The sequence below is a fragment of the Erinaceus europaeus genome, chromosome 6 (assembly GCF_950295315.1).
Source record: "Erinaceus europaeus chromosome 6, mEriEur2.1, whole genome shotgun sequence".
Taxonomy (NCBI): Eukaryota; Metazoa; Chordata; class Mammalia; order Eulipotyphla; family Erinaceidae; genus Erinaceus; species Erinaceus europaeus.
The window spans coordinates 46,431,864-46,457,246 of NC_080167.1; the positions used below are offsets into that span (position 1 = coordinate 46,431,864).

The following is a 25,383-nucleotide window of genomic DNA, read 5'->3' on the forward strand; positions in this document are numbered from 1 at the left end:
CTTCAGGAGCAATGGATTCGTAGTGCAGGCACTGAACTCCAGAAATAACCCTGGAGGCAAAAAATATATATTTATTTATTTATTTATTATAACAGAGGCAGAGAGAATAAGGAGAGAGAATGAAAGAGAGCTCTGCTCAGCTCTGGCATAAGGCAGTACAGGGGATTGAACCTGTGACCTCTGGGACCTCAGACAAGCCAGTTGTTGCTTAACAGGCTCTCATCTCACCAGTCCCTAGCTTGTATTTTCTTACCATGATTTTTTTTGAGCGATTTACTATACTTTCTCATTCATGCCAGTGTGCATGTGTATGGTGGTGGGGGGAGAACAGGAGAGATCAGAAGGTGAGAAAAAATCATCTTTGAAAAAATCACATTTGCAAAAAAAAAAAAAAAAAAAGAGAAGCCACACAATTGTCTCTAAGACTTTGTGAAAAATACAGTGGTTATCATTGGCGTGGAACTATATCATATAATCTTACAGTATTATAAATCACACTTAAATTGCTAATAAAAATGGGGGGGGGGAGTTGGTGGTTAGTGCAGCAGGTTAAGTGCACATGGTGCAAAGCGCAAGGACCCACCCACTCAAGGACCAGCATAAGGATCCTGGTTCGAGCCCCTAGCTCCCTACCTGTGGGGCATCACTTCACAAGCGGTGAAGCAGGTCTGCAGGTGTCTGTCTTTCTCTCCCCCTCTCTGTCTTCCCTTCCTCTCTCGAGTTCTCTCTGTCCTATCCAACAACAACAACAACAGCAAAGACAGCAGTAATAATAACAATAACAATAAACAATATGGGCAACAACAAAAAAAATTTGCCTCCAGCGTTATTGCTGGGGCTCAGTGCCTGCTTCTGGAGGCTACTTTTCCCCCTTTTGTTGCCCTTGTTGTTTTCTCTTTGTTGTGGTTATTATTACTGTTATTGCTGTCATCGTTATTGGATAGGACAGAGAGAAATCTAGAGAGAAGGGGAAGACAGAAGGGGAAAGGAAGATAGACACCTGCAGACCTGCTTCACAGCTTGTGAAGCAAACCCCCACAGCAGATGGGGAGTTGGGGCTCGAACTGGGATCCTTACACGGTCCTTGCACTTTGCGCCTGTGTGCTTAATGGGCTGCGCTACTGCCCAAGCCCCGCTAATAAAAATTTTCTAAATTTCTAAACCTTTTGAGGCCAGGGAGGTGGTGAAGTAGGTAGAAAACCAGACTTGCAAGCACAGAGTCCTGAGTTCTATCACCAGCACTGCATATCCCAGACTGATGCTCTGATTTTCCTCTCTCCTTAGTAAATAACTTTTTAAAATTATTTATTTATTTATTTATTTATTATTGAATAGAGACCGAGAGAAATGGAGAAGGAAAGGGGGAATAGAAAGGGAGAGAGAGAGAGAGAGAGACACTTGCAAAATAGATTGACCACTTGTGAAGCTTTTCCTCTGCAAGTGAGGACTGAGGGCTTGAAGCCAGGTCCTTATACCTTATAGCATGTGTGTTCAACCAGGTGCACCACTGCCCAGCCCCGTAAATAAATCTTTAAATTTTTTTAAATCACATTAACAGTTAAGCAGGCTACCCCTGGACTAAGAAGTCCTCTCCAGCTGCAGAGCATGACTTGTGATGGGTCATAGGTTAGACAGCAAAGGCTCTAACCGCCAGTAAACCATCCTTTCTGGAAGGCAATTTGACCGTGCAGATCCAAAATGGGAAAAACACTACACAAACCCAGACTCTGTATTTGTGCACGTGCACAGATGAATCCACACACCAAAAAGCACACAGAGTCAGTCTAGAGCCTCCCAGCCTAACCATGGAGTTGGAAGCAGCAGGATAGGATTTAAGGTGACATCTGTCCTAACTCCGGTGAGAACCAAGCAATGTCTGGGAGGATCTGCCTTGCATTTGTAAAGGGGGGGGGGGGTTGCGTGGGAGTCAGGTATGAACATCCCAGACAAGACCCTGACCTTCACCCTAACCTTACCCTTCCCAGCCCCAGGCAACAGACTGAACTCCACCTAGAACCACCACCTTCAGAAGAGAGCCCAGCATTAAACCTCTGATTGATGTCAAATATTTCCTTTGAAGCCCCCTCCTTAGTACAGTCGGTTTTTTTGTGAAAATAAACAAGCTTCCAGGAGAAAAGAGAGGCTGGCCTTTCATATTTGAGATGCCAATTTAACTGTCTCCGGAGAATTGCTCTGGCCATGCTTCAGTCCAAGGTTCGGCTCAGGTGGAACCGGCATCAAAGCTTTCTGTTGCACACAGAGTCCCCATGTCTGGCGAGAGCGGGCAGTGTGAAGGACACCAATGTCATCACCAGTGTTTGCAGTTGGGAAGTCCTGGTCCCTCTTAGTGTCAGAGCTTTCCTCCCACTCCCTCGCAAGAAACTGGTAGCACAGCGGATTAAGCGCACATGGCGCAAAGCGCAAGGACAGGCGTAAGAATTCCAGTCTGAGCCCCTGGCTCCCCACCTGCAGGGGATTGCTTCACAAGTGGTGAAGCAGGTCTACAGGTGTCTTTCTCTCTCCTTCTCTGTCTTCCCATCCTCTCTTGATTTCCCTCTGTCCTATCCAACAACGATGACAAAAATAATAACAACAACAATGATAAACAACAAGGGCAACAAAAGGGAAAAAAATAGCCTCCCGGAGCAGTGGATTTCATAGTGCAGGGACTGAGCCCCAGCAATAACCATGGAGGCAAAACAAATAAACAAATTGGTAGTGGGTGCAGGTAAGCACCTGCTTCTAGCTTGCTGGCAAGTACCGACTACCCAATGGCAAAGGACATGAAGAACATTCAAGGTCAAGTCATGAATGTAATCATAGAGCTTCCACTGACCTGCCTGAGGCTCAAATTATTGACCTAAGACACACCTCCAGCCTGAACTTCAGGTTCTACTTAGCTGAACTTGATCCTCTAGACTGGGAACAGAAGTCTAGACCATGATATGTTTTGAGAAATAATACTAGGTTGGGGAAACAACACAATGGTTATGCAAAGAGCCTTTCATGCCTAAGGCACTGATGATTCTAGGTTCAATCCCCAGTACCATCATAAAGCAGAGCTGAGCAGTGCTCTGGTAATATATATATATATATATATATATATATATATATATATATATATATATATATATATATAGCCTCCAAGGTTACTGCTGGGGCTTGATGTTAGCATTATGAATTCACTGCTCCCGGCAGCCATTTTTTTCCTTTTGATTTGATAGGATAAGAAAAAATCATGGAATTGGGCGGTAGCACAGTGAATTAAGTGCATGTGACACAAAGTGAAAGGAAAAAATCAAGAGGGGACCGGGCAGTAGCACAGCGGGTTAAACGCACATGGCACAAAGCACAAGGACCGGCATAAGAATCCCATTTCATGTAATTGGCATATCACACCAAAGTAAAAGACTCTGGGGTGGGTGGGTGGGGAGAATACAGGTCCATGAAGGATGATAAATGACATAGTGGGGGTTGTATTGTTAAATGGGAAACTGGGGAATGTTATGCATGTACAAACTATTGTATTTACTGTTGAATGTAAAACATTAATTCCCCAATAAAGAAATAAATTTAAAAAAAAAGAATCCCATTTCAAGCTCCAGGCTCCCCACCTACAGGGGGGGTCGCTCTACAAGTGGTGAAGCAGGTCTGCAGGTATCTGTCTTTTTCTCCCCCTCTCTGTCTTCCCCTCCTCTCTCCATTTCTCTCTGTCCTATCCAACATCAACAAAGGCAATCACAATAATAACAACAAAAACAAGGGCAAGAAAAATGGGAATAAATAGCAGGTGCAGTAGATGCACAGTGCAGGCACCAAGCCCCAGCAATAAAACCTGGAAGCAAAATAAATAAATAAAATAAAATAAATAAGAAACAAACAAACAAAAAGAAATCAAGAAGGGAAGGAGAGACAGAGAGGGATAAAGAGAAAGATAGACACTTGCAGACCTGCTTCACTGCTCATGAAGCTTATCCCCTACAGGTGGGGAGTAGGGACTCACACCCCGGTCCTTGCACATGAGAATGTGTGTGCTCAACCAAGTGACCACCACCCAATGACCATAATTTTTTAAGGAGTTTTCTTTAAGTCACTGTCTTGATTCTCTGCATTCTCCTAAATGCAAAGATGTGGTTCTGAGCGAGAGACTGGAAATAAAAATCAGTATTTCAGGTGGGATGCCACCCCGAGCATTTACTAATATATATATTTGTACGGGTTCCAATTCTCATACACAAGCTTACAGGGAATCACACACAAGCTTGTAGGGTTGTAGCCATGAAGGCAGCCCAGCTCTAGAGGGCACCACTGAAAGCCTGGCTTTGGCACCCAGGACATGGGGATCTAATGCAAGTGCATGCAGGAGCCGGGGGCACCCCTCCCTGGTGACTTTCCTGGCTCCTAGCTGTGGTCTGGGAGAGCTCATCAGGCTATAGTGAGTAATAAAAGTCACTATAGCATGTTCAAAGTCCTGGGTTCAAACCCAAGCACAATCCATTCAGAAGTGAGTGTTCTACTCACCCCTGCAAAAAAAAAAAAAAAAAAAAGAAGAGGAAGAAAGAAAGAAAAAAATGATGCCTGAATGAGCTCATCTGTGAGTGCAGAAGTGGGCTTCTTCAACTTTGTTGAACAATTTGTTATTACTCAGAAGTGAATGAGACAGAAGCTTCACCCCTATCCTGTTCAATTCTTGAATAACCAGTGTTATCTGCCATGCTTGTTGGCCTGCTCAAGTGGGTCATTTCTGCAAATCATTAATTGTCCTAGATCAATGTTCTCATCCAATCTTGTCATCATAATTTGAGATTTTGTTCATAGTTTTTAAAGAGATGTTTATTTTTTATTTCTTTTTCTTCTCTTTATTTATTGCATTTATTTTTTGTTTGCTTGCTTGTTTATTTTAGATAGAAGCAGAGAAATTGAGAGTGAAGGAGAAGATAGGGAGAAAGAGAGAGAGACATCTTCAGCACTGCTTCACGGCTTGTGAAGCTTTGCCCCTGCAAGTGGAAACCCGGGGTTGAACCTGGGGTCTTTGTGCATGGTGTCATGTGTGCTTTACTGATAGCCACCACCTGGCCCCAGATATTCTTTTGTCTTTTCAGTGGGCTAGAAAAGAGAAAGCCTGGACACAGAAGAGCCATTTATGAGCCTTATGGAATATCAGGGCTTTTGTTTTTCAGATTTATTTATGCTATGAGAGAGAGAAAGAGGGAGAGGGAGAGGGAGAGGGAGAGAGAGAGAGGAAGGGAGAGAGAGAGAGAAAAAAAAACAAAACAAAGAGAGAGAGAGGAGTCCAGACTGGACAGTGCTCTAGCCCTCATCAGCGATGGGGATTGAGCCCAGGACCTCAGGTTTGCAAAGCAGGCACTACCCACTGAACCAGCTCCCTGGCTATTGATATTCTTTAACTTCCTTTTCAAAAACTGAGCTTCACCACTGTCCATGAGGGAGGGACTATTTACATCTCTGTCTTGCAGATAAAGTGGCTGAGGTCCAGAGAGGTTTAGTGATCTGACCGAGCATACACAGCCAGTTAGTGGGGATCCCAATTAGAAACCAGGTGGTCTGGCTCCTTGAAGAGAGCTTTTCACCTTAAACTTTATTGCACCCTATAATTTGAACAGAGAAAATTCCCTCAAGCTAGTCTGGCACTCAGTAATGGGTGATTTTGCCATTTTGTAAATAATAGAAAGCCAACCCTGCCACTGTTTAAGGAAACCAGTGAGTTGACTACACATGGGGCTTGCCTTCCAGCATGCTCTGGGAAGCTCTATATTCCTCTGACCACTCCATGAAGTCACCCCTAGCTGAGCAACAACTAAACCTACCAGATCTATTGCTGGGAGCAGGATTAAGGGACCTGAAGGCTGAATGAGAACCCTAAAAGTCTCTTTGCACACCAAAAATCAAAAAAACCACTGCTGACAGTAGTTCCTTAGAATGGATAGCACAATTTACAACTAGTGACATTTCCAATCCAAGGGAAATGATAGCTAAGAATTGCAATGCAGTAACTCGGGAGGGGTGCAGTGGATAAAACACGGGATTCTCAAGCATGAGGCACTGAATTCAATCTCTGGCAATGCATGTGCCAGAGTAATGCTGTGGTTCATTCTCTCTCTCTCTCTCTCTCTCTCTCTCTCTCTTTCACACACACACACACACACACACACACACACATTTAAAATAAAAACTTCAGTGCAAGGCAACAGGCATCTTGACTACATTAAAATTTCACATGTTCGGGTGTTGGGTTAAGCGCAAAGCACAAGGATCCGTGTAAGAATCCCGATTGGAGCCCCTGGCTCCCCACCTACAGGGTGTCACTTCACAGGCGGTGAAGCAGGTCTGCAGGTGTCTGTCTTTCTCTCCCCCTCTCTGTTTTCCCCTCTTCTCTCCATTTCTCTCTGTCCTATCCAACAACAATGACATCAATAAGAACAATAATAACTACAACAATAAAACAACAAGGGCAACAAAAGGGAATAAATAAATATAATTTTTTTAAAATTCACATGTTCATTTCCGTTTTAAGTTATACAAATATTAAAGGTACATAAAACAAACTATTTTCAAAACTGTAACTATTGAAAACACAGTATTAGCTGCATTGCCATGTGCTATTCTAAGCTTTAAGAACATTTCATCTTTAAAATTTCTACCAATTGGGGGTCGGGCGGTGGCGCAATGGGTTAAGCGCACTTGGCACAAAGCGCAAGGACCGGCGTAAGGATCCGGGTTCAAGGCCCCGGCTCCCCACCTGCAGGGGAGTCGCTTCACAGGCGGTGAAGCAGGTCTGCAGGTGTCTATCTTTCTCTCCCCCTCTCTGTCATCCCCTCCTCTCTCTATTTCTCTCTGTCCTATCCAACAACGAGCAACATCAACAATGGTAATAATAGTAGCCACAACGAGGCTACAACAGCAAGGGCAACAAAAGAGGGAAAAATGGCCTCCAGGAGCGGTGGATTCATGGTGCAGGCACCGAGCCCAGCAATAACCCTGGAGGAAAAAAAAAAATTCTACCAATTAAGCAAGCTTATCACCCCCATTCTTTTAATTAATTTATTTATTACTGGATAGAGACAGAAATTGAGAGGGTGGGGGTGGGTGAGGAATAGAGAGACACCTACAGCCCTGCTTCACCACTCATGAAGCTTTCCCCCTGAAGGTGGGGACTAGGGGCTTGAACCTGCGTCCTTGTGCACTGTAATGTGAGCACTTAACCAGATGCACCACTTTGCCCCTGGCCCCTCCCTCACCCCCATTCTAGAGATGAGAAAGTAGATGCCCACTGACTTGAATTTTCTGGAGAATGCCCAGAAAGTCTGGAGTCCATGCTCTTCAGTCCTGTGTCTCTCTTTCTGTGTCTCTCTTCCTGTCCATCTATCTGTGTGTCTCTCTCTTGCACATTTTTTTTCTTTTTAGTCTCTCTCTCTCACCTATACATTTTTAACAGAATGGAGGAGGGGTTAAACTGCATTTTCACAGAGTCTGATGGGCTTGTTCAGATTGGGTCATTTTCAAGATAAATAAACAACACCACGTGTAAAACCATATGAAATCACTGACTTGGGCCCAGCCCCATGTGACTCCCTGTGGGAAGGGTTACACTGAGCTAAGCCTCCTTGAGCAGGCAGATGTTAGAGCTGTAATCCGTTCTCCAGCTCCTAAACAGAATCTTTGTTTCTGTTCATCCCACACCCTCCACCCTGCAAGAAGCTTTGGGATCTTTACCCTAAATTCCTTCCCTCAGCACTTCCACTGCCTAAGTCCAAGGGCCTACACCAGAAAGAAATGCCTACACTGTCCCAGGCACTTTTGGTGTGTTGCTATGACCCAACCCACTGCAGTCTTGTCCACAGAATTGGAAACTGAGTCACTAAGACACTTGTCTAGGGACACAGCTGTTAAAGAACCAATTCAGGAGTCCAGTCCAGGCAACATGGCACCAAAGCCCCATGACCAAAGCAACCACCACCACTGCACACACAGTGCTTGGTGCAAACTCACAGCGAATCCTTACAAGTCTGCTTGAAATGGGGCCCCACAAAACAAAGTGAAGAGAGATGCAACCATTTGCCCAAGCTACTAAGGGGGAAATCATCAGTAGAAAAGGAAGACAGTCTTCTGCTCTGATCCAAAACCTGTACTGTTTCCCTGCACCCCGAAACCTCCTGAATGTTCAGTGGTCATGCCCAGAAGGATCTCTGGGATCTGCAAATAAGCACAGCTCAGAAGACTGAGTCAACAGAAAGGACCGCCTGATATTTTTGCGGACTCCAGATCCGCGCTTCCAAGCCAGGTGTGGAAGGGAGAAACAGCCTCACACATCTCCCAGCCTGTGAAAAACAGGCTTCCAACCGTGTGGGTATCTCCAGGGATCTGTGCTGTAAACAGTGCGAGTCTCTGCGTTTTGAGACTCTGCACATCCCCGAGAATGGAGCCACCAGATACTATCTGGGTGACCCTCCCTTCCGCCTTCCAAAGAGCTGCTCTGTTCAGACATCATGCTGAAACAGCCCCCCACACACATACACACCTGCAGGGTCGGTCACATGCATAGAATTAGCCAGGGGCCCAGGACCCTGCGGCTCTGGTCCTTTTGGACAGGGGCCACCCTCCCACTACTCCCTAGATGGGAAGTGGGGTTCTCCCTGTTTCCAGATGGGGGAGAGCCCAGCTTCCAGGGGCCTGAACCGTCCCCAGCTGACCCTTTCTCTCGGGATTAGCAGCAACAGCAACATGCACACCTCCGAGGGGGCTTGAGACTGACTGGGGTGGGGAGCGGGAATCTCTGGCTCAGAAAGGAACCAAAAATGAAGCGTATGGAAACGCTCGGCTAGCTGGCGCTACCAAGAGCGCTGGCTCTGCAGGAAACTTCACCGCGAGTGACCCCAAGACAGGGAGCTCCGGGGGAGGGGGCGATGGTGCAGCTCGCCGTCTCAAGTCCAGGTCAGTGGCGGGGGTAGGGAGGAGAGCAGGGTGCGCCCCAGGTCTCTGCAGCCTCACTCACCAGCCCCGGACGTTCACTTCCTTGCTGGGAGGTCCCACCCCAGCTCCGTGCTTCTTGAGGGGACCCTGCGCATAACGGCAGCCCCAAGCACAGGGCCAGCAGCAGGAGCATGGCGGGGCCGGGCGCGCGGGGACAGCACGGGGACAGCGGCGGGGACAGTGGCGGGAAGGTCCGCGACAGCACAGAGGTGCAGCAGCGAGCTGAGACTGGACCAGGGCGAGCGCGCAGTGGGCCCCGCCTCCCCACGCCCCCAGCCCCTCCTTCACCCCGGGACCCGCCTTCAGGAGCCCTTTGACCTCGCCTCCAGGAACCCCCTAACCCCACCTCCAGGCACCATCTCCAGGCGCCCCCGCGCACACTTGACTTCGCTCGCCCCCACGCACCTCCTGGCCCCGCCCCTACAAACCCTGCCCTCCCCGCCTCCATGCCCCCAGCCCCCACCCAAGCGCCCCAAGCACCTCTGGCCCCGCCCTCTGACCTCTTGACCTTTTCTCCTGCTGGGGACCGCGCCTCCATGCTCCGTGTGACCTCCAGACGCCCCCAGGTACCTACGACCTAGTCCTCAGCACCTCCCTGGCTCCACGCGACTGAAGTCCCAGCCCAGGGCCCCACCAGCGTGACCCTTCCTCAGGGTCACCATGGCCTCCACTGGGTTCCTCTCTGACCTGGCACCTCCCAACCCCCACCACCTATTCCTGCCACTCCTATTTTTCTTTTTAAATTTTTTTGCAGGCCCACCTCTCACCCTCCAGTCCGCATTCCCTCTTCTTCTCCCTGGGGGCTTAAACACTGGCCCCTTGTTTTCTCCAGCATGTTACACTTTGCTCAGGACCCGCTGGCCGGCCTCCTCACCTGCCACCCAAGTATACAGGCCACTTGGGGGAGCACGAAACCCGGGGCACCTCTTTCCTGACACCTAGAACATTCCTGGGGGACTCGTGTCAATGAAACAAATTTGAAAAGCGGGTACCAGGTCCAGAAAAAAGACGGGGTGGCCCTGTGTGTCAGCATTTCTAGTTTGGGGGTTGTTGGTCCTGAAAAGGAACATTCTTGTGTATCCTGGTTGCAAACTGCTGGTGACAGTTCCAGCCTGACTTAGAAAGAACTCTTAGCTGCCAACCAGCAACACTTGGTCATTTCCAGTCTAGTGCCACCTTTTATCTGGTGGATAACTAGAGAGCTACAACTGCATGTTTTGTTGTTTTCATAGTTAAAAGCACTTGAAATTAATTTTGGATGCAACGCCAGAGAATGAATCCAGGACCTCCAGTGTGGTCAAGCATGTGTTCTGTCAGGTGAGCTATTTCTTATCTCCTCAAAGATGTTTCTTATGTCTCTGTAACAATTGTCTCTAAATTGATGAGCAGAATAACAGTGAGAGCTTGGCCACCTCAGTGACCAAAAACAGAGAAGTGGCTAATTCCATTAATCATGGAATTAGAACATCCATGGTGTAGAACATTACACATCCATAACAATAACTAGGAGGTCTATGGAATAATAGAAAATATCTCTAGTGGAGCCTGAAGGGAGGAAAAAGAAGTCAGATGACATAACCGTTTCAAGCCTAGAATTGTACTAGGAAAAAATATATCTGCCAAAGAACTAGGAAAATGACATGAAAACAGTGAGTATGTTTGTGGTGCTCTCCTTAAAGGATTGTATTTGCTCTTGCTGAAAAGTTGTTTGTTTCGGGCAAACCCGAATGTGTCATCAGCATGAAATAAATGAGAGAAAACCTGTGTTCATGATGTAGTAGCCTAGCCACTGACTAGTTAAAATAACATGCACCCCGTGGCAAATAGCAGTAGCTGGTCCCACAAGACTTCAGCACCCAAACTGGGCAGGGCAGATCCTTGAAGTCAGGGAAGGGTGTCACATTTTTGTTCTTCAATTACTAACGGTGAGCTATAACTGGCCTCCACAGGAAAGACTTAGGAACTTAGCAATGCACAAGTTACATGTTCACCATCTCCTCACTCCTAACTGGGAAGGAGAGCTCCAGATCTCCTGAAAGCAATTTAATTTCCCTCAAAGGAAGAAAAAAAAAAAATCTACTTGTGAACTGGAAGTTGTGTGGACAAAATCAGGTTCTTTGATTGACTGACTGCTTTTATTTACTTTTCTGGTGTTTTTGCTAGGATGTCACTACTTGCCTAATCTTTCTTCCTTTCTTTCTTTCTTTTCTTTCTTTTTTTCTTCCCCCCCTCCCCCAGAACACTGCTCAGCTCTAGCTTACAGTGGTGCTGGGGATTGAACCTGGCACCTTTGGTGCCTTGGGCATGATAGTTTTCCTGCATAACTACTATGCTATCTTGCCAGCCCAAAGCCAGGGGATTTGGAAAAAGAACAATTACAAAAGCTGCTGTCATTCCATCCTCCAGCACACCTCGGGCAGTCACATTTGTCTTTTCCTACCATCTCCCTCTCCTGTTTACTGTAATTGGCTTTTCAGCTTTTCTTTTTTCTAAATTTGCACCAATTGGTTTCTACAGTGGCCCAAGAAAATGAATATTCTTAATCTTTACTCACTTTTTTGCAAGTGACCAAGTGGGGAATGGCCTCCCCAGGCCAATTTTTTTTTTCCTCCAAGGTTATTGCTAGGGCTCAGTACCAGCACTACTAATCCACTGCTCCTGGAGGCTATTATTATTATTATTATTGGATAGGACTGAAAGAGACTGAGAGAGGAAGGGGAGATAGAGAGGCGAGAGACAGAGAGAAACTGCAGACCTGCTTCACTGCTTGTGAAATGTGCCTCCTGCAGGTGGGGAGCTGGGGGTTTGAACTGGGATCCTTGCACGGATCCTTGTGCTTTGTGCTAATTGCACTTAACTCAGTGTGCTACTGCCCAGCCCCCAGACCAATTTTCTAATGCCAAAATTTTTTAAGACTTAGAGGAAGAGAGAAGAGATCGCACATCGCAGCTCCACTATCCATGGAGCTCCCCCAGTGCTGTCTGTGGTGTTCCTGTGTGGAGCTGGGGCTGGAGCCTATGGCCATGAGCATGGGAAATATGCACTTTAGCTGCTGAGCGAGCTCCCGGAGATTGGGAAAGACACAGACAGCGGAGGGTAGAAAGCATAATGGTTATGCAAATGGACTCTCATGCCGGAGACTCCAAAGGCCCAGGTTCAAACCCCTGTGGCACTATAAGCCAGAGCTTAACAGTGCTCTGGTAAAAAAAAAAAAAAAAAAAAAGACAGGGCCAGTCACCAGAGCACCAGAGTTTCCCCTGACAATGTAGCACCTCCTACATGGTGACAGGCCTTGAGCCCCGGCCTTTCTCTGCCTGTCTCTTTATCTGAAAGAAAAAGACAACCGGAGCAATGAAATCACACATGCACAAGACTCTGGATCCACAAAAAGAAACCAATAAATCAGAATGAAAAGAACTAACCACCCACCAAAAGGGACTAAGGTGGCCCCACACAACTGTCCTGGGGGCCCATATTCCTTGTTGCAAGTCCAGGAGGCAGGCTGTGGGTTTTCTGTTTCCTCTGACTTCCATTCACACCTGATGCCCCCTGGTATCCCCTGGGCCCTCCTCCAGGTGCTCTGGGCTCCCCTTGCTGCATGTTTCCTCACAGCACCTTTCTAAATGTCAGGGAGTGTGGGGGGTGAAGGGGTGTTTTCTATCTCGGCTGCCCTCTGCCCCCTGGTCCTGCACCACCAAGATTGTGACAAAATGTCCACCATGCAGCCTTATAGCTTATGATAGCATCACTATCATCAAAATGTCCACACTGGTTCACAGGCAGGAGTCCCATCATGCACCTGAGATCACAATAGTTCTGAGAGAGGTAAATATGGTCAGAAAAGAGGAGATCCCTAAATTCCAAGGAAACTCCACCTTCCCCATCTGAGTGTGTATATATCTGAGTGGCCTATATCACGTCCTCTCCCCCACAACCACAGAGTTCCAGCCCATTCTTAACGACCTTGATTTTTGGGGTTTAGTTTTTTACTTCCTTAACCAAAGGAACTGGGGAGGAAATGATTTCTCTTCGCCTTGGCAAGTCCTCAGGAATCTATGGTATCTTGGGAGTCTATTCCCACTTTCCACCTCTCAACCCAACCTTGAAGGTGTTTTTATTTTGTTTTGTTTTTGTCATCACCAGGGCTTTGCTGCTGCAGGCTGGCTTTTTCAGAAAGGGAGAACAGAGACAGAGAGAGAAGAAAAGACACCTTCTCAGCACCAAAGCGGCCCTCATTGCAACTGGGGACATGACAGACAAATGTAGGCCAAGCCAGCACCCTCCTTGCCATCCCTAACTGGAGTTTTACCTAGAAAGAAGATAATGAAAGACAGAACTGAGAGGGAGTTGGGCGGTAGCTCAGCGGGTTAAGTGTATGTGGTGCGAAGTGCAAGGACCAACATAAGGATCCCAGTTCAAGCCCCCAGCTCCCCACCTGCAGGGGAGTTGCTTCACAGGAGGTGAAGCAAGTCTGCAGGTGTCTATCTTTCTCTCCCCCTCTCTGTCTTCCCTTCCTCTCTCCATTTCTCTCTGTCCTATCCAACAACAACATCAATAACAACAATAACTACAACAACAATAAAAACAAGGGCAACAAAAGGGAAAATAAATAAATAAAACTTTTTTTAAAAGACAGAATTGAGAATGCAGTGTTCTGCTGTCTAATACTTTGTTTATTGGATAGAGACAGAGATAAATCAAGAGGGAAAAAGGGGAGAGGAAGAGAGAGACAGAAAGGCCTAAAGCAGTATTTCACTGCTCATGAAGCTTCCACCCTGCAAGTGGGGACTGGGGTCTTGAACTCCGTTCCTTGTACATAGTAACATGTGTGCTCTACTGAGTGTACCACCACTGGACCCCCTGTAGTCTTCTGATTACCTAGAAGTGATGAACAAAGGGCACAAATGTAGCGCATTTTCTTTCCACTTTGCTAGGTCACACCTCACAAACAAACAAAACAGGCAAGTCCAAGTGATAAGAAGCAGCACTGAGCCAGTTCCCCAGGCTTGCTCCCACTTACAGTGCTTTGAGTGGGTGGTTGGACACACCGTCCAGTGACATCAGCGCTATAACTGCTCCACCCAGGATTCCTCCCGCGGAATCATGACATGTGGAGGAAGCACTCTCTTTGTGCTGTTTACTTAGCAATTGAAAGCCAAAGCAGTATAAGCCTCTGACAGCCCAGCCCACACTCGTTGGCATTAGCTGCAAATAGCTGTCTTTCCTTCTCTCTTTCAGCTCTAATGCATAACTCAAAGCCAGGAAAATCATTCTGCAGAATCACTAGTTGGCTGGACAATGGTTTGCCCTATAGACTTGGTCACAACACACTGACTGAGAAACCTCAGAGCAAAGGTAAGAATCGTTTGGGGGTCAGGAGCAGGTGGTGGTGCATCTGGTTAAGTGCACATGTTACCATGTGCAAAGGCTGCGCTTCAAGCCCCCACTTCCCACCTGCAAGGGGGAAGCTCCACAAGTGGTGAAGCAGATCTGCAGGTCTATCTTGCTCTCTTCCTCTCTATCTCCCCCTTCCTCTCAATTTCTGTGTCCTATGAAATAAAATAGAAAGAAAGGGGGGAAGAAAAGAATCATTTCAGGGAGCTGGTCAGCGGTATGCCTGGTTGAGCATACACATTGCCATGCATGAAGACCCAGGTTTAAGTCCCCCAACCCCACCCACAACAGGGAAACTTCATGAGTGGTGGAGCAGTACTGCAGGTGTCTGTCCTCTATATGTCTCCCTCTCTGTCTGTCACCCTCGATCAGAGGAAAAGGAGGGAAAAAAATGGCTGATGGGAGAAATGAAGCTGTTAAGCCTGAATGGGCGAAAGAAAAAAAATTATGGGGGATGAAGGGGGTGGAATAAAAAGTGGTTGGGGCACTGTGCCTATAAATAAATAAATAAATACAAGCACCTAAATACCATTCATTTTTTGTTTGTTTTGTTTTGTTTTGCCTCCAGGGTTATTGCTGGGACTCAGTGCCTGAACTACAAATCCACTGCTCCTGGAGGCCATTTTTTTCATATATATATGATAGGACAGAGAGAAACTGCGAGAGGAGGGGTAGACAGAGAGGGGAAGAGAAATGTAGACACCCACAGACTTACTTCACCTCTTGGGAAGCAACCCCCCATGCAGGTGGGGAGTCAGGGGCTGGAACCAGGATCCTTGTTTGGGTCCTTGTGCTTTGTAGTATGCGTGCTTAACCCTGTGTGCTACTGCCCAGTCCCCTTAAATACCATTTTTTAAAATTTGTTTATTGGGGGATTATTGTTTTACATTCAACAGTAAATACAATAGTTTGTACAAGCATAACATTTCCCAATTTCCCATGTAACAATACAACCCCCACTAGGTCCTCTGTCATCCTTTTTGGACCTATATTCTTCCCCCCCCCCCCCCAGAGTCTTTTACTTTGGTGCAATACACCAATTGCAGTTCAGGTTCTACTTGTGTTTTCTGTTCTGATCTTGTTTTTCAACTTCTGCTTGAGAGTGAGATCATCCCATATTCATTCTTCTGTTTCTGATTTCACTTAACATGATTTCTTCAAGCTCCATCCAAGATGGGCTGAAAATGGTGAAATCACTACTTTTAATAGCTGAGTATTATTCCATTGTGTATATATAACACAACTGGCTCAGCTATTCATCTGTTGTTGTACGCCTGGGTTGCTTCCAGCTTTTGGCTATTACAAATTGTGCTGCTATGAACATAGGTATACACAGATCTTTTTGGATGGGTGTGTTGGGTTCCTTAGGATATATCCCCAGCAGAGAAATTTCAGGATCATAGGTTAGGTCCATTTCTAGCCTTGTGAGAGTTCTCTAGACTGTTCTCCACAGAGGTTGGACCAATTTACATTCTCACCAGCAGTGCAGGAGGGTTCCTATGACCCCACAATCTCTCCAGCATTTGTTGCTGCTACCTTTTCTGATGTATGACATTCTCACAGGAGTAAAATAGTATCTCATTACTGTCTTGATTTGCATTTCTCTGACAATCAAAGACTTGGAACATTTTTTCATGTGTTTCTCGGCCTTTTGGATCTCTCCTGTGGTGAATATTCTGTCCATGTCCTCCCCCATTTTTGGATGGGGTTATTTTCTTGTTGTTGAGTTTGGCAAGCTCTTTATATATTTTGGTTATTAGCCTCTTATCTGATGTATGGCATGTAAAGATCTTCTCCCATTCTGTGGGGGGGTCTCTTGGTTTGGGTAGTGGTTTCTTTTGCTGTGCAGAAGCTTTTTAATTTGATATAGTCCCATAGGTTTATGCTTGCCTTAGTCTTCTTTGTAATTGGATTCGTTTCATTGAAGATGTCTTTAAAATTTATGCGGAAAAGAGTTCTGCCAATATTTTCCTCTAAGTATCTGATAGTTTCTGGTCTAACATCCAAGTCCTTCATCCACTTGGAATTTAATTTTGTGTTTGGAGAAATATAGTGGTTCTTCTGCATGTTTCAACCCATTTTTTCCAACACCATTTGTTGAATAGTGCTGGTTCTTGTCTTCGTATGTTTCTATTGGATCAATTTTATTTGTTCTTATTTTTATTATTATCACCATTTGCCATCAGGGTCATCACTGGGGCTCAGTGCCTGCAAGATGAATCCATAAGTCCTGGCAGTCATTTTTTGCTTCTTTAAAAAAAAATTTATTATGATGGAAACAGAGAGAAATAAAGTGAGGGAAGGGAAGAAAGAAAGAGAGACACCTACAGCACTGTTCCACCACTTATGAAGCTTCTGTCCTGCAGGTGAGCCCTCTTGCATTGCATGGATTCTAAATTCCACCATGTCATTGGGCAGGTGGGACAGGGGTATTAAAGAGTGGCCACCAGTCCTCTGTCAGCACCTCGCCAGAGTCTGGATGTCTGCATCCCCCAAGTTCTTATGTTGAAACCCAAACTCCCAATGGAATGGTGCCTGGAGATGAGGCCTTTGATGTATAGAGAATGCCCAGGGCTGAACCGGCTCACCTGGAAGAGCACACCTTGCCATGCTAGGCCGGGGCTCCCCCCAGCGCTACTTGGGAGCACCACAAACAGTACAAGGCAACTCCATGGATGACAGAACAGTGCTGTGGTGTGTTTCCCCACTCGCAGTCTCTATCTTCCCTCTCCTTTGTACCTCTCTCTCTTTCTCTCCCCCCCCGTGTGTGTGTGTGTGTGTGTGTGTGTGTGTGTGTGTGTGTGTGTGTGTGTGTGCGCGCGTGCGTGCGTGTGTGTCTCAAATTGGCCTTGGGAAACTGCTAGTGGGACCACGCCTGGGTGAGGTTCTGGGTCCTTTCCCTGGCACTGAATAAAATGCTAATAGTGACAAACTTCAAGCCAAACAGTAAGTAAACAACCCGAGCAGAAAAGAAGACATGAAGAGGCATCTCACCAAGGGGCTGTGTGATTGGCCCACAGAGGTAGGAAATGCCATTCAACCCAGGGAGCCGCCAGGGCCTCTGGACTTTGTCATGCCAGCCCTCTGTCCACATGGAACTTTCCAGAGAAAAGGCTTTCTCCTCAGCCCATATGGAACCAACATGGAGAAGCTCTGCTCATACTATCACCAGTTGCTGGACTTAGTCACAAGGCCCACTGGATTTCCCTGTGTGGCTCGGCTGTGTGGCCTTAACACAGCTGTGACACGCTTGGCTTCTGTCCCATGTCTCCTACATGGGAACCACAGCCTTCACTTCTGCTCTCCTGGGCCAGCAGTGGGGCTCTCGCAAACTCACCTCGCGCTTCCTGTGTCCCAGGCCAGATGTAAAAGGTCCCACAAGGCTGCCCTTCTCACAGTAGCCCTATAGGTAACTATCGCTATTTCTGTTTTATAGGTGAGGAAGCTAAGGTACAGAGAAGTGAAGTCACTTTCCTGATGTCAGAGTGAATTCGACACAGAAATGAAGGAGGCACTCAGGCAGGCTGTCTGGCCCTGTAGACAGCGCCACTGTCCTAAGCTGTGTGCTAACTGCAAGGATGTCCCAGCTCTTCTGTAAGTCCAGTTTCTCTGTGAACTGTGCAGGACTTTTTGGTTTTTTTGCAAGTGTCTGTCTTTTCTATCTTTCTCTCTCTCTCTCTTTTTTTTTTTTTTTTTTATCAGAGTACTGTTCAGACTTATGGTGGTGCAGGGGATTGAACCTGGGACTTTGGAGCCTCAAGCATGAGAGTCTGTTTGCATAACCATTATGCTATCTACCCTCCACCCTTTTTTTCTTTTTCTCTCTTTCTTTTTTTTATTACTTATCTTCCCTTTTTTTCCCCTTGTTTTTTTATTGTTGTTGTAGTTATTATTGTTGTTAATGTCATCGTTGTTAGATAGGACAGAGACAAATGGAGAGAGGAGGGGAAAACAGAGAGGGGGAGAGAAAGAGAGACACCTGCAGACCTGCTTCTCTGCTTGTGAAGCAACTCCCTTGCAGGTGGGGAGCCAGGGCTCAAACCGGGATCCTTACGATGGTCCTTGCACCTCGTGCCATGTGCACTTAATCCGCTGTGCTACCACCCAACCCCCTCTTTTTTTCTTTTCTTTTTTTTTATTTTAAGATAAAGACAGAGTGAAAGAGATCACAGCACTGAAACATCTTTCAATGCAAAGAGGCCTGAGCTCCAACCTCGGCTGTGTGCATGGCAGAGCAGTGCACTATCCAATGAGCTATCCCACCAGCCCTTGCTGGTGTCTTGAGTGTCAAGTGTAACAGCCTACTCTGTTCCTCCTGAGAGCTCTCTACAAGTAATGCAAATGGGAGGTGTCAATAGATCTTGTGAAAAGCTTATTTATATATTTATTTTTTTATAAGAGAGGGAGAGAGAAAGAACCAGAGCATCCTTCTGGCACATTTGATGCTGGGATCGAGCCCTGGACCTCACGGTTCAGAGTCCACTGCTTTATCCACTGTGCCATCTCCCAGTCTACAGAGGTGTCACTATCAGCACTTGAGGGGCCAGGTAAACACTCCTCTGGTAGAACACACTTTTTTAATGATTTATTTCTATTTCCTACACATAAAAGAGTAGAGTTCATATGAGGCAAAGAGAAAGAGAGAGAAGCCAGAGTACCGCTCTGGTATGTGTGGTGGTGGTGGGGATTGAACTGGTAGCCCAGGGCATGCAAGGCTAGCGCTTTTCCAAGTGAGCCATTTCCCCAGAGCAGAGTGCTTGCTGTCTTTACTGTACTCAAGGCGTGAAATTTGAACCTTCAGCCACAATCGGGGAGAATATCGCTTGACAGTTGTTGTGGTATAGTTCTCTCTCTTTTTCTGTATCTGCCTTTCTCTCTCTTTTACATTTTTAAATTTAAGTCAAAGAACTAGCCAGTTGTGATTGAACCATGCATTCATTAAGCCCTGGGGAAGTCCTGCACAACAACAATAGGCATATGGGAGGGAAAATAGACTGTGGAGTTGAAAAACCTTAATGAAATGAAGAGCCTTTCAATCTTTGGGTTGGCCTGGGGCTAAAGCACAGGACCCTTGAGCACAAAGTCCCGAGTTCAGTTCTTGAGTCGCATTGCCATGATAATGTTCTTGTTTTCCCTTCCTCCTCCTCTCTCTTTCTCTTAAGTAAGCAAATAAGTCTTTTAAAAATTGAGTGTTTCCAATAAGGAAAAAAATATTACTATTAGTAAATATCAGAATCATTAATCATTTTATCTGTGAACATTTAAACAGGTGACTAGAGAGGAACACTGCCATTAACTTACTGAATGCTGCTCCAGTGAAGCTAACTGTATTTCTAGTGAGTGTAACCCAGTACTGCTACTGCTGCTGCTGCTGCTGCTGCTGCTACTAAAACACAGAGAGGAGAGAGAGAGAGAGAGAGAGAGAGAGAGAGAGAGAGAGAGATATTGATTCCATATTCACCTTGTAGTTCTTGGCCCCAGAATGTACATAGCTTCTTAGACCCACTCAGCATAGACAAGCTCTCTGCGCCATCTAGTGGACAAATGTTCTGAAAACCCATTTAAGGGCATTTTCTAATGAATTGTAGACTGATACCTTTCAAAAGCCAAGGACAGGACTCACACTATAAACAGGTTTTTTTTTCCACTGGTGATTTAATATTGATTTTAAAAAATATGAAATATAAGGGGTATAATTCCACACCGTTCCCACCACCCCAGAGTTCTGTGTCCCCATTCCTGCCATTGGAAACTGCAGTATTTCCCTGAGATCACAAATATGGGTTGAGTATTATTTCTACAAATATATATATATATTCTTTCTATGGTACTGCCTTCTCTTTCTTTTTTTAATATTTATTTATTCATTTTGTTGCCCTTGTTGTTTTATTGTTGTAGTTATTATTGTTGATGCCATTAATGTCATCGTTGTTGGATAGGACAAAGAGAAATGGAGAGAGGAGGGAAAGACAGAGAGTGGGAGAGAAAGATAGACACCTGAAGACCTGCTTTACCGCCTGTGAAGCGACTCCCCTGTGGGTGGGGAGCCAGGGGCTCAAACCGGGATCCTTACACGGGTCCATGTGCTTTGTGTCACCTGTATTTAACCCTCTGTGCCACTGCCCCACTGCCCTTCTCTTCCTTTCTAAGTCACACCTACACTTGTTACTACTTCTGAATATCCTTCCTTTTTTCCTCTTCTCTCTCTAGATCCTGATATAAAGAGAAATTTTGAAGGAAACTGGAATCAAAGAATATTCTCCCAGATGCTCCAAGATTATGCCCTCAGCCTCTTGATTCTGTCCTGTGGCCTCAACTAAAAATACCTTTGTGTTTTCTAGAAGAGATCATGCAGCTGGTCAGTCGGCCCCAGAGAATGATTATCCTGGCAGCCTGATGAGAGTTCCATGGGACTCTGGGTGTCCTGGGGAGTTGGGGGAGGAAATGGGAGGCATGCTCATTTGTGGTCCTTGCAAGGAGCACCTGTGAAATTCACACAGCTATTGCTGGGTTGTACTGCTCTGTGCTTAGCAGGAAGTTCAGGGGTTCCCCTGAGATTCCTGCAAGTTCCAGGCCTTTCCTTCTCTCTGAACTCCCCGGCTCTGCTCCCCATGTCCAGGGTAGACATTGTCTTCCCTGTCTTGAGGTCTTTACCTGAGCAGTGGATTGACCTGGTGGCCTGTGTGGTGGTTTTCAGATCTCTTCCTGTAACCCTTTCCTCCAGACCCTCACAACATTTCACCGGCACTGAGTAGTTTTCCTCTGTGGTCCACACAGATCTCTCTCTCTCTCTCTCTCTCTTCCCCTCCTTCCCCCTCCCTCCCTCTCTTTCTCTTACTTTAATTTTTTTTATTTGACAGGATAGAGAGAAATTGAGAAAGGAGGGGGAGTTAGAGAGGGCGAAAGACAGACACATGCCTACCTGCTTCACCACTCATGAAGCTTCCCCCCTGCGAGTGGGGAGCGAGGCTTGTACCCAGGTTCTTGCACATGGTAATGTTTGTGCTCAGCTGAGTGCACCACCACCGCATCCTCAAGATTTAAAAAAAAAAAAAAACACTAGAGCACTAGGGGGCCAGGTGGTGGCGCACCTGGTTGAGCTCATATTACAGTGCGCAAGGACCCAGGTTCCCCAGTCCCCACCTACAGGGAAAAGCTTCACAAGGGGTGCAGCAGTGCTACAGGTGCCTGTCTCTCTCCCTCTCTAATAACCCCTTCCCTTTCAATTTCTGACTGTCTCTATCCAGCAAATAAATAAAGATAAAAAAATTTTTAAGTTTAAAAAAAAAGAATACTGTACAGTTCTGGCTGATAGTGGTATTGGGGATTGAACCTGGGACCTCTGGTGCTGCACGCATGAAAGTCTTTTTGCAAAATGACTGTGCTATCTCTCGAGCCTTACATCAAGAATTTTCTATGATGCTTATAGACTTTATTTATTTATTTGCCTGTCTCTTTATTTTTGAATTCTCAGTCGGCCCCCCTAGCTCCTGTATGGCATCTGTGAGGATGAATAATTTTGGCCTTATGGCTTTAGATTTCTCTCCTGCAGGACAGGAGGGTTTGAACCCAGGTTCAGCACCAGTGACCCAAATACACAGCTGTTGAAGGGTCCGCTGGTGCTGTGAACTTCAAGAGAGCTCCAAAATGGTGTTTCCACCAAGACCTTGGGTATGGAGACAGGCCAAGGGGCGGTTACCAGAAAACCCTGCTCAATGTACTCTGAGATCATTCTGGATATCAGGTCCCATTGGTCCAACATGAAAGGCCCAAGAAGAAGCCATAGTGCTGAAAAATCCTAATCATTTTTCAAAAACCATGCCCCAAGGTGATGTCCACTGAGAGGTGTCACCCAGAACTGTGGCCCTGTTCTTTTTTCTTGCAGGGGTGGAAGGCTGAATGGAGAATCTCACTCTGCTGGGAGCTTACCCACCCACTCTGGACTGTTATCCCAAAGGATGTGTCCTCTGTTTGAGTGCAGGGGCTACAGGGAGACCCTGAGGGGCCAAGCAGAGTGGACCATCAGTACTGTGCTCTGGATGCACTTTTTTTTTCTTTTTCTTGGACCAGTATTCTGCCCCCCCACACACACCTGCACTTTTTTTTTTCTCCTGCCTCTGGGGTTATCACTAGGGCTAGGTTTTTGTTTGTTTTTTTCCAGTAGGACAGAGAGAAATTGAGAGGTGGAAATAATGGAGAGAGATTAAGTAGACACCTGCAGACCTGCTTCATCACTTGTGAAGTGTCCCCATTGCAGGTACGGAGCCAGGGCTTGAACCCTGGTCCTTTTGCTCAGTACAATGTGTGCTTAACCAGGTACACCACTGCCTGGCCCCTGTGACTCCACTTCTCAGAATAGTTCCATGCCCCCCCTTTCTCTCTCTCAATGAACAAAAATCAGTAAAAACAAGTAAAAATAATAATAACAAGGCCCCTCCACAGCTCCGCTGTTTGAGTGACCTCTGTATCCCGTCCGCCCCCACCGCTCAGGTTTGAGCTCCAAAGCAAATATTTGTCCTGCCTGCAAGCAAAGTTTGTGAGCCGACTGCTGCTCCCCCTGCATTCTGAAGGCGAGCTCTGCTCTTCTGTGGCTTCTTTGAAGCCTGCGAGCCAGGAGTGGGACAGAGCAGAGAGCAGTGGAGTTCTCTCTCCAGGGAGAGCTAGAGGGCTGGGCAGGGCTGCCTGCACAATGAGGGGACTCCTGAGCCTTCTCCTCACCTTCCTTCTCTCAGAAGCCCACGGCTTTGAAATCCCTACCAACAGTCTCCCAGAAGTAAGTACTTGCAGAAGGTTCCCTGCAGCTGGCCTGTATGTGGGCTTCATAAATAGTGACTTGTCTACTGTTCAAGGACTGGGGAGGGAAGATGTGGAGTGAGATTTGATGGAGTGGGAGTGTGTGGTGTTTTAACTACTGGATGTGTGTTCAGCTTCTGAATGCAGGCATAGGCTTTATTTGAGTGCAGTGTGGAGTTGAGTGTGCCTGCCCGTCAGGCGGCATTTATGAGCAGAGCTGCCCACTTACGAACTGAGCTTCAGACTGATCCAACACAAAGGTGGTTGTCTGAATTTAAAATCTGTGAAAGCTGGGGCTGGGTAGTAGTGCACCCTGCAGTGCATATATTGCCAAGCGCAAGGACCCATGTTCAAGCCCTGAGTCCCTACCTACAGGGGAAGCCTCATGAGTGGTGAAGCAGTGCTGCAGGTGGCTTTTTCTCTCCCTCTCTAGCTCCTCTCCGCCCTCCCCCCCCCCCACCACCATCCATATCTCTATGTTTCTATTTAAAAAAAAAAATAGCCTCTGGGAGTGGTGGATTTATCACATATTCACCAAGCCCCAGTGATAAGCCAGGTGAAAACCATTTTTTTAATTAAAAAAAAATCTGTAAAAGCTACAAAGCATGATGCAGGCACCTAGTTATTAGCAGTGACAATGAGGACGAGACACTCTGTTACTACAAGTGTAGCAAAAGTGCCAGTACCACGTTTTCTATTTCTGGGCTGATTTTTTTTTTTAATCCCTTTTACCAGAGAGCAAGCAGCACTGCTCAGCTCTTGCTTATGCTAGTACTAGGGACTTAACCTGCGACCTTGGAGCCTAAGGCAGGAAAAACTTTTACAGAACCATTATGCTGTCTCCTCAGCCATGCTTTCAGCTCCTCAGTGAACAGGGAGGGATTTCAGTAACAAGGGCATATTAAGTATTCCTGGTGGTGGCTGTGGTGGATGTGAGGAGTCAGGTACTCCTGTGTACAAGTGTGACACTGTACCCCAGAAATCTTGTTGTTTATAAGCCAATATTACATCAGTATTAATAAAAAAAAAACATAACACACACACACACAAACTTCTGTTAAATGGGAGCGGGAAGCAGATGGGCAGAGGGAAGGAATACTGGAAGGTCAAGGTCTTTTGCCACTGCATCCTTTGCCACCCTCAATGTTAGGAGGATCTACAGCTGAGGCACTGTGAAAGCCCCACTAGAGCCATTTTGATGCCAGAAGAGCAATGCGCACTGTGGGAGTATCCTAGGAGACACAGGGCTCGGAAGGCGTACAGAGTGGCTCTCCTGCAGAACCACCTAGAAGCAGGGGACTCATTAGCAAGGAGAGGCTATCACTTCATCTACTTAGAAAAGAGCCCATGTTCCAGAACTTTGAAAGCCAGCAGAGCCTGTTGGAAGGAAGCCTCACTGACAGCCAGGAAGTGGAGTGGCATTCAGATGTGTTTGTGCTTTTTCAGTCTCTCTCCCTGTAGCTCCTTTCAGACCTGGGGGAGACTGTGCTTTCCATCTCTCTTAAGTTACAATTCACTGGCTTCCCCCAAACACCATTCTTACTCTCTCCTATCAGACTGTAAAAGGCGATTTGGCACCCAACATATTGGTAGATGTTAACTTGCATTTCTTTACCCTTAAGCCATAAAATATTGCAAGGCCCAGGTAAAACACAGATCTTGTAGGCATGAGGTGCTGATTAAATTCCCTTCAATTCATGTGCCAGACCGGTGCTCTGATTCTCTCTCTTGCTCTCACTAATAGATGAATGAATTCATCTTTTTTATAAAAAAAAAGTTTTCCAGAGGTGCAGGAAACATGCAGAAGTAATAGAATGAGCAGCCTTACTCCTGCTGCCTCCCTCATATCTATCTTATTTTGTGAATGAATTCACCTTTCTTTCTTTTGGAAGTTTGCAGAATATGGAGACCTTGTGGAGCTGGCCCCGGGACGATTTCACTTTGTGCCAGAGCACCGGAGATATCAGGTACTGTGAACCCTAATTCACAGAGGGACTAGGACTGAAGTAGCACAAGCAGGGTTAAGATGACTTCGGCTAGATTGTTTCAAGTGCCTTCTCCTTTTTTCTTTTGCAAAGTAGAAGCACTGTCAAGGTGAAATGCAGTGAACCTTCCCTGTAGTTGCTGTGAGCTCTCAGCCGCAGTGCTCCGTGATTATCTCCACAACAATACAGCTATGTGCCTATGAGCACACTGCTTCTCCAT

The 25,383-nt window shown here is 46.4% G+C and overlaps 2 protein-coding genes and 1 long non-coding RNA gene across 3 annotated transcripts in view; 2 read left to right on the forward strand and 1 right to left on the reverse strand.

Annotated features, from left to right (window-relative positions):
- The window catches only part of ITIH5 (inter-alpha-trypsin inhibitor heavy chain 5), a 79,162-nt gene extending 69,919 nt beyond the window's left edge, over nt 1-9,243 (reverse strand). Inside the window, exon 1 of the mRNA XM_060192134.1 lies at nt 9,034-9,243. Coding sequence (XP_060048117.1) covers nt 9,034-9,124 — 91 coding nt within the window. The 5' untranslated portion in view covers nt 9,125-9,243. The remainder of the gene's footprint in view (nt 1-9,033) is intronic.
- Nucleotides 8,698-14,341, forward strand: LOC132538921 (uncharacterized). Its single transcript, XR_009550241.1, has 3 exons — nt 8,698-8,952; nt 10,224-10,308; nt 14,230-14,341. It is a non-coding gene; the product is annotated as an uncharacterized LOC132538921 (long non-coding RNA).
- An 8,601-nt stretch (nt 14,342-22,942) lies between these two features.
- ITIH2 (inter-alpha-trypsin inhibitor heavy chain 2) overlaps nt 22,943-25,383 on the forward strand; it is a 43,808-nt gene continuing 41,367 nt past the window's right edge. Inside the window, exons 1-2 of the mRNA XM_007534724.3 lie at nt 22,943-23,158; nt 25,071-25,145. Of these exons, the coding sequence (XP_007534786.1) occupies nt 23,075-23,158; nt 25,071-25,145 (159 nt within the window). The 5' untranslated portion in view covers nt 22,943-23,074. The remainder of the gene's footprint in view (nt 23,159-25,070; nt 25,146-25,383) is intronic.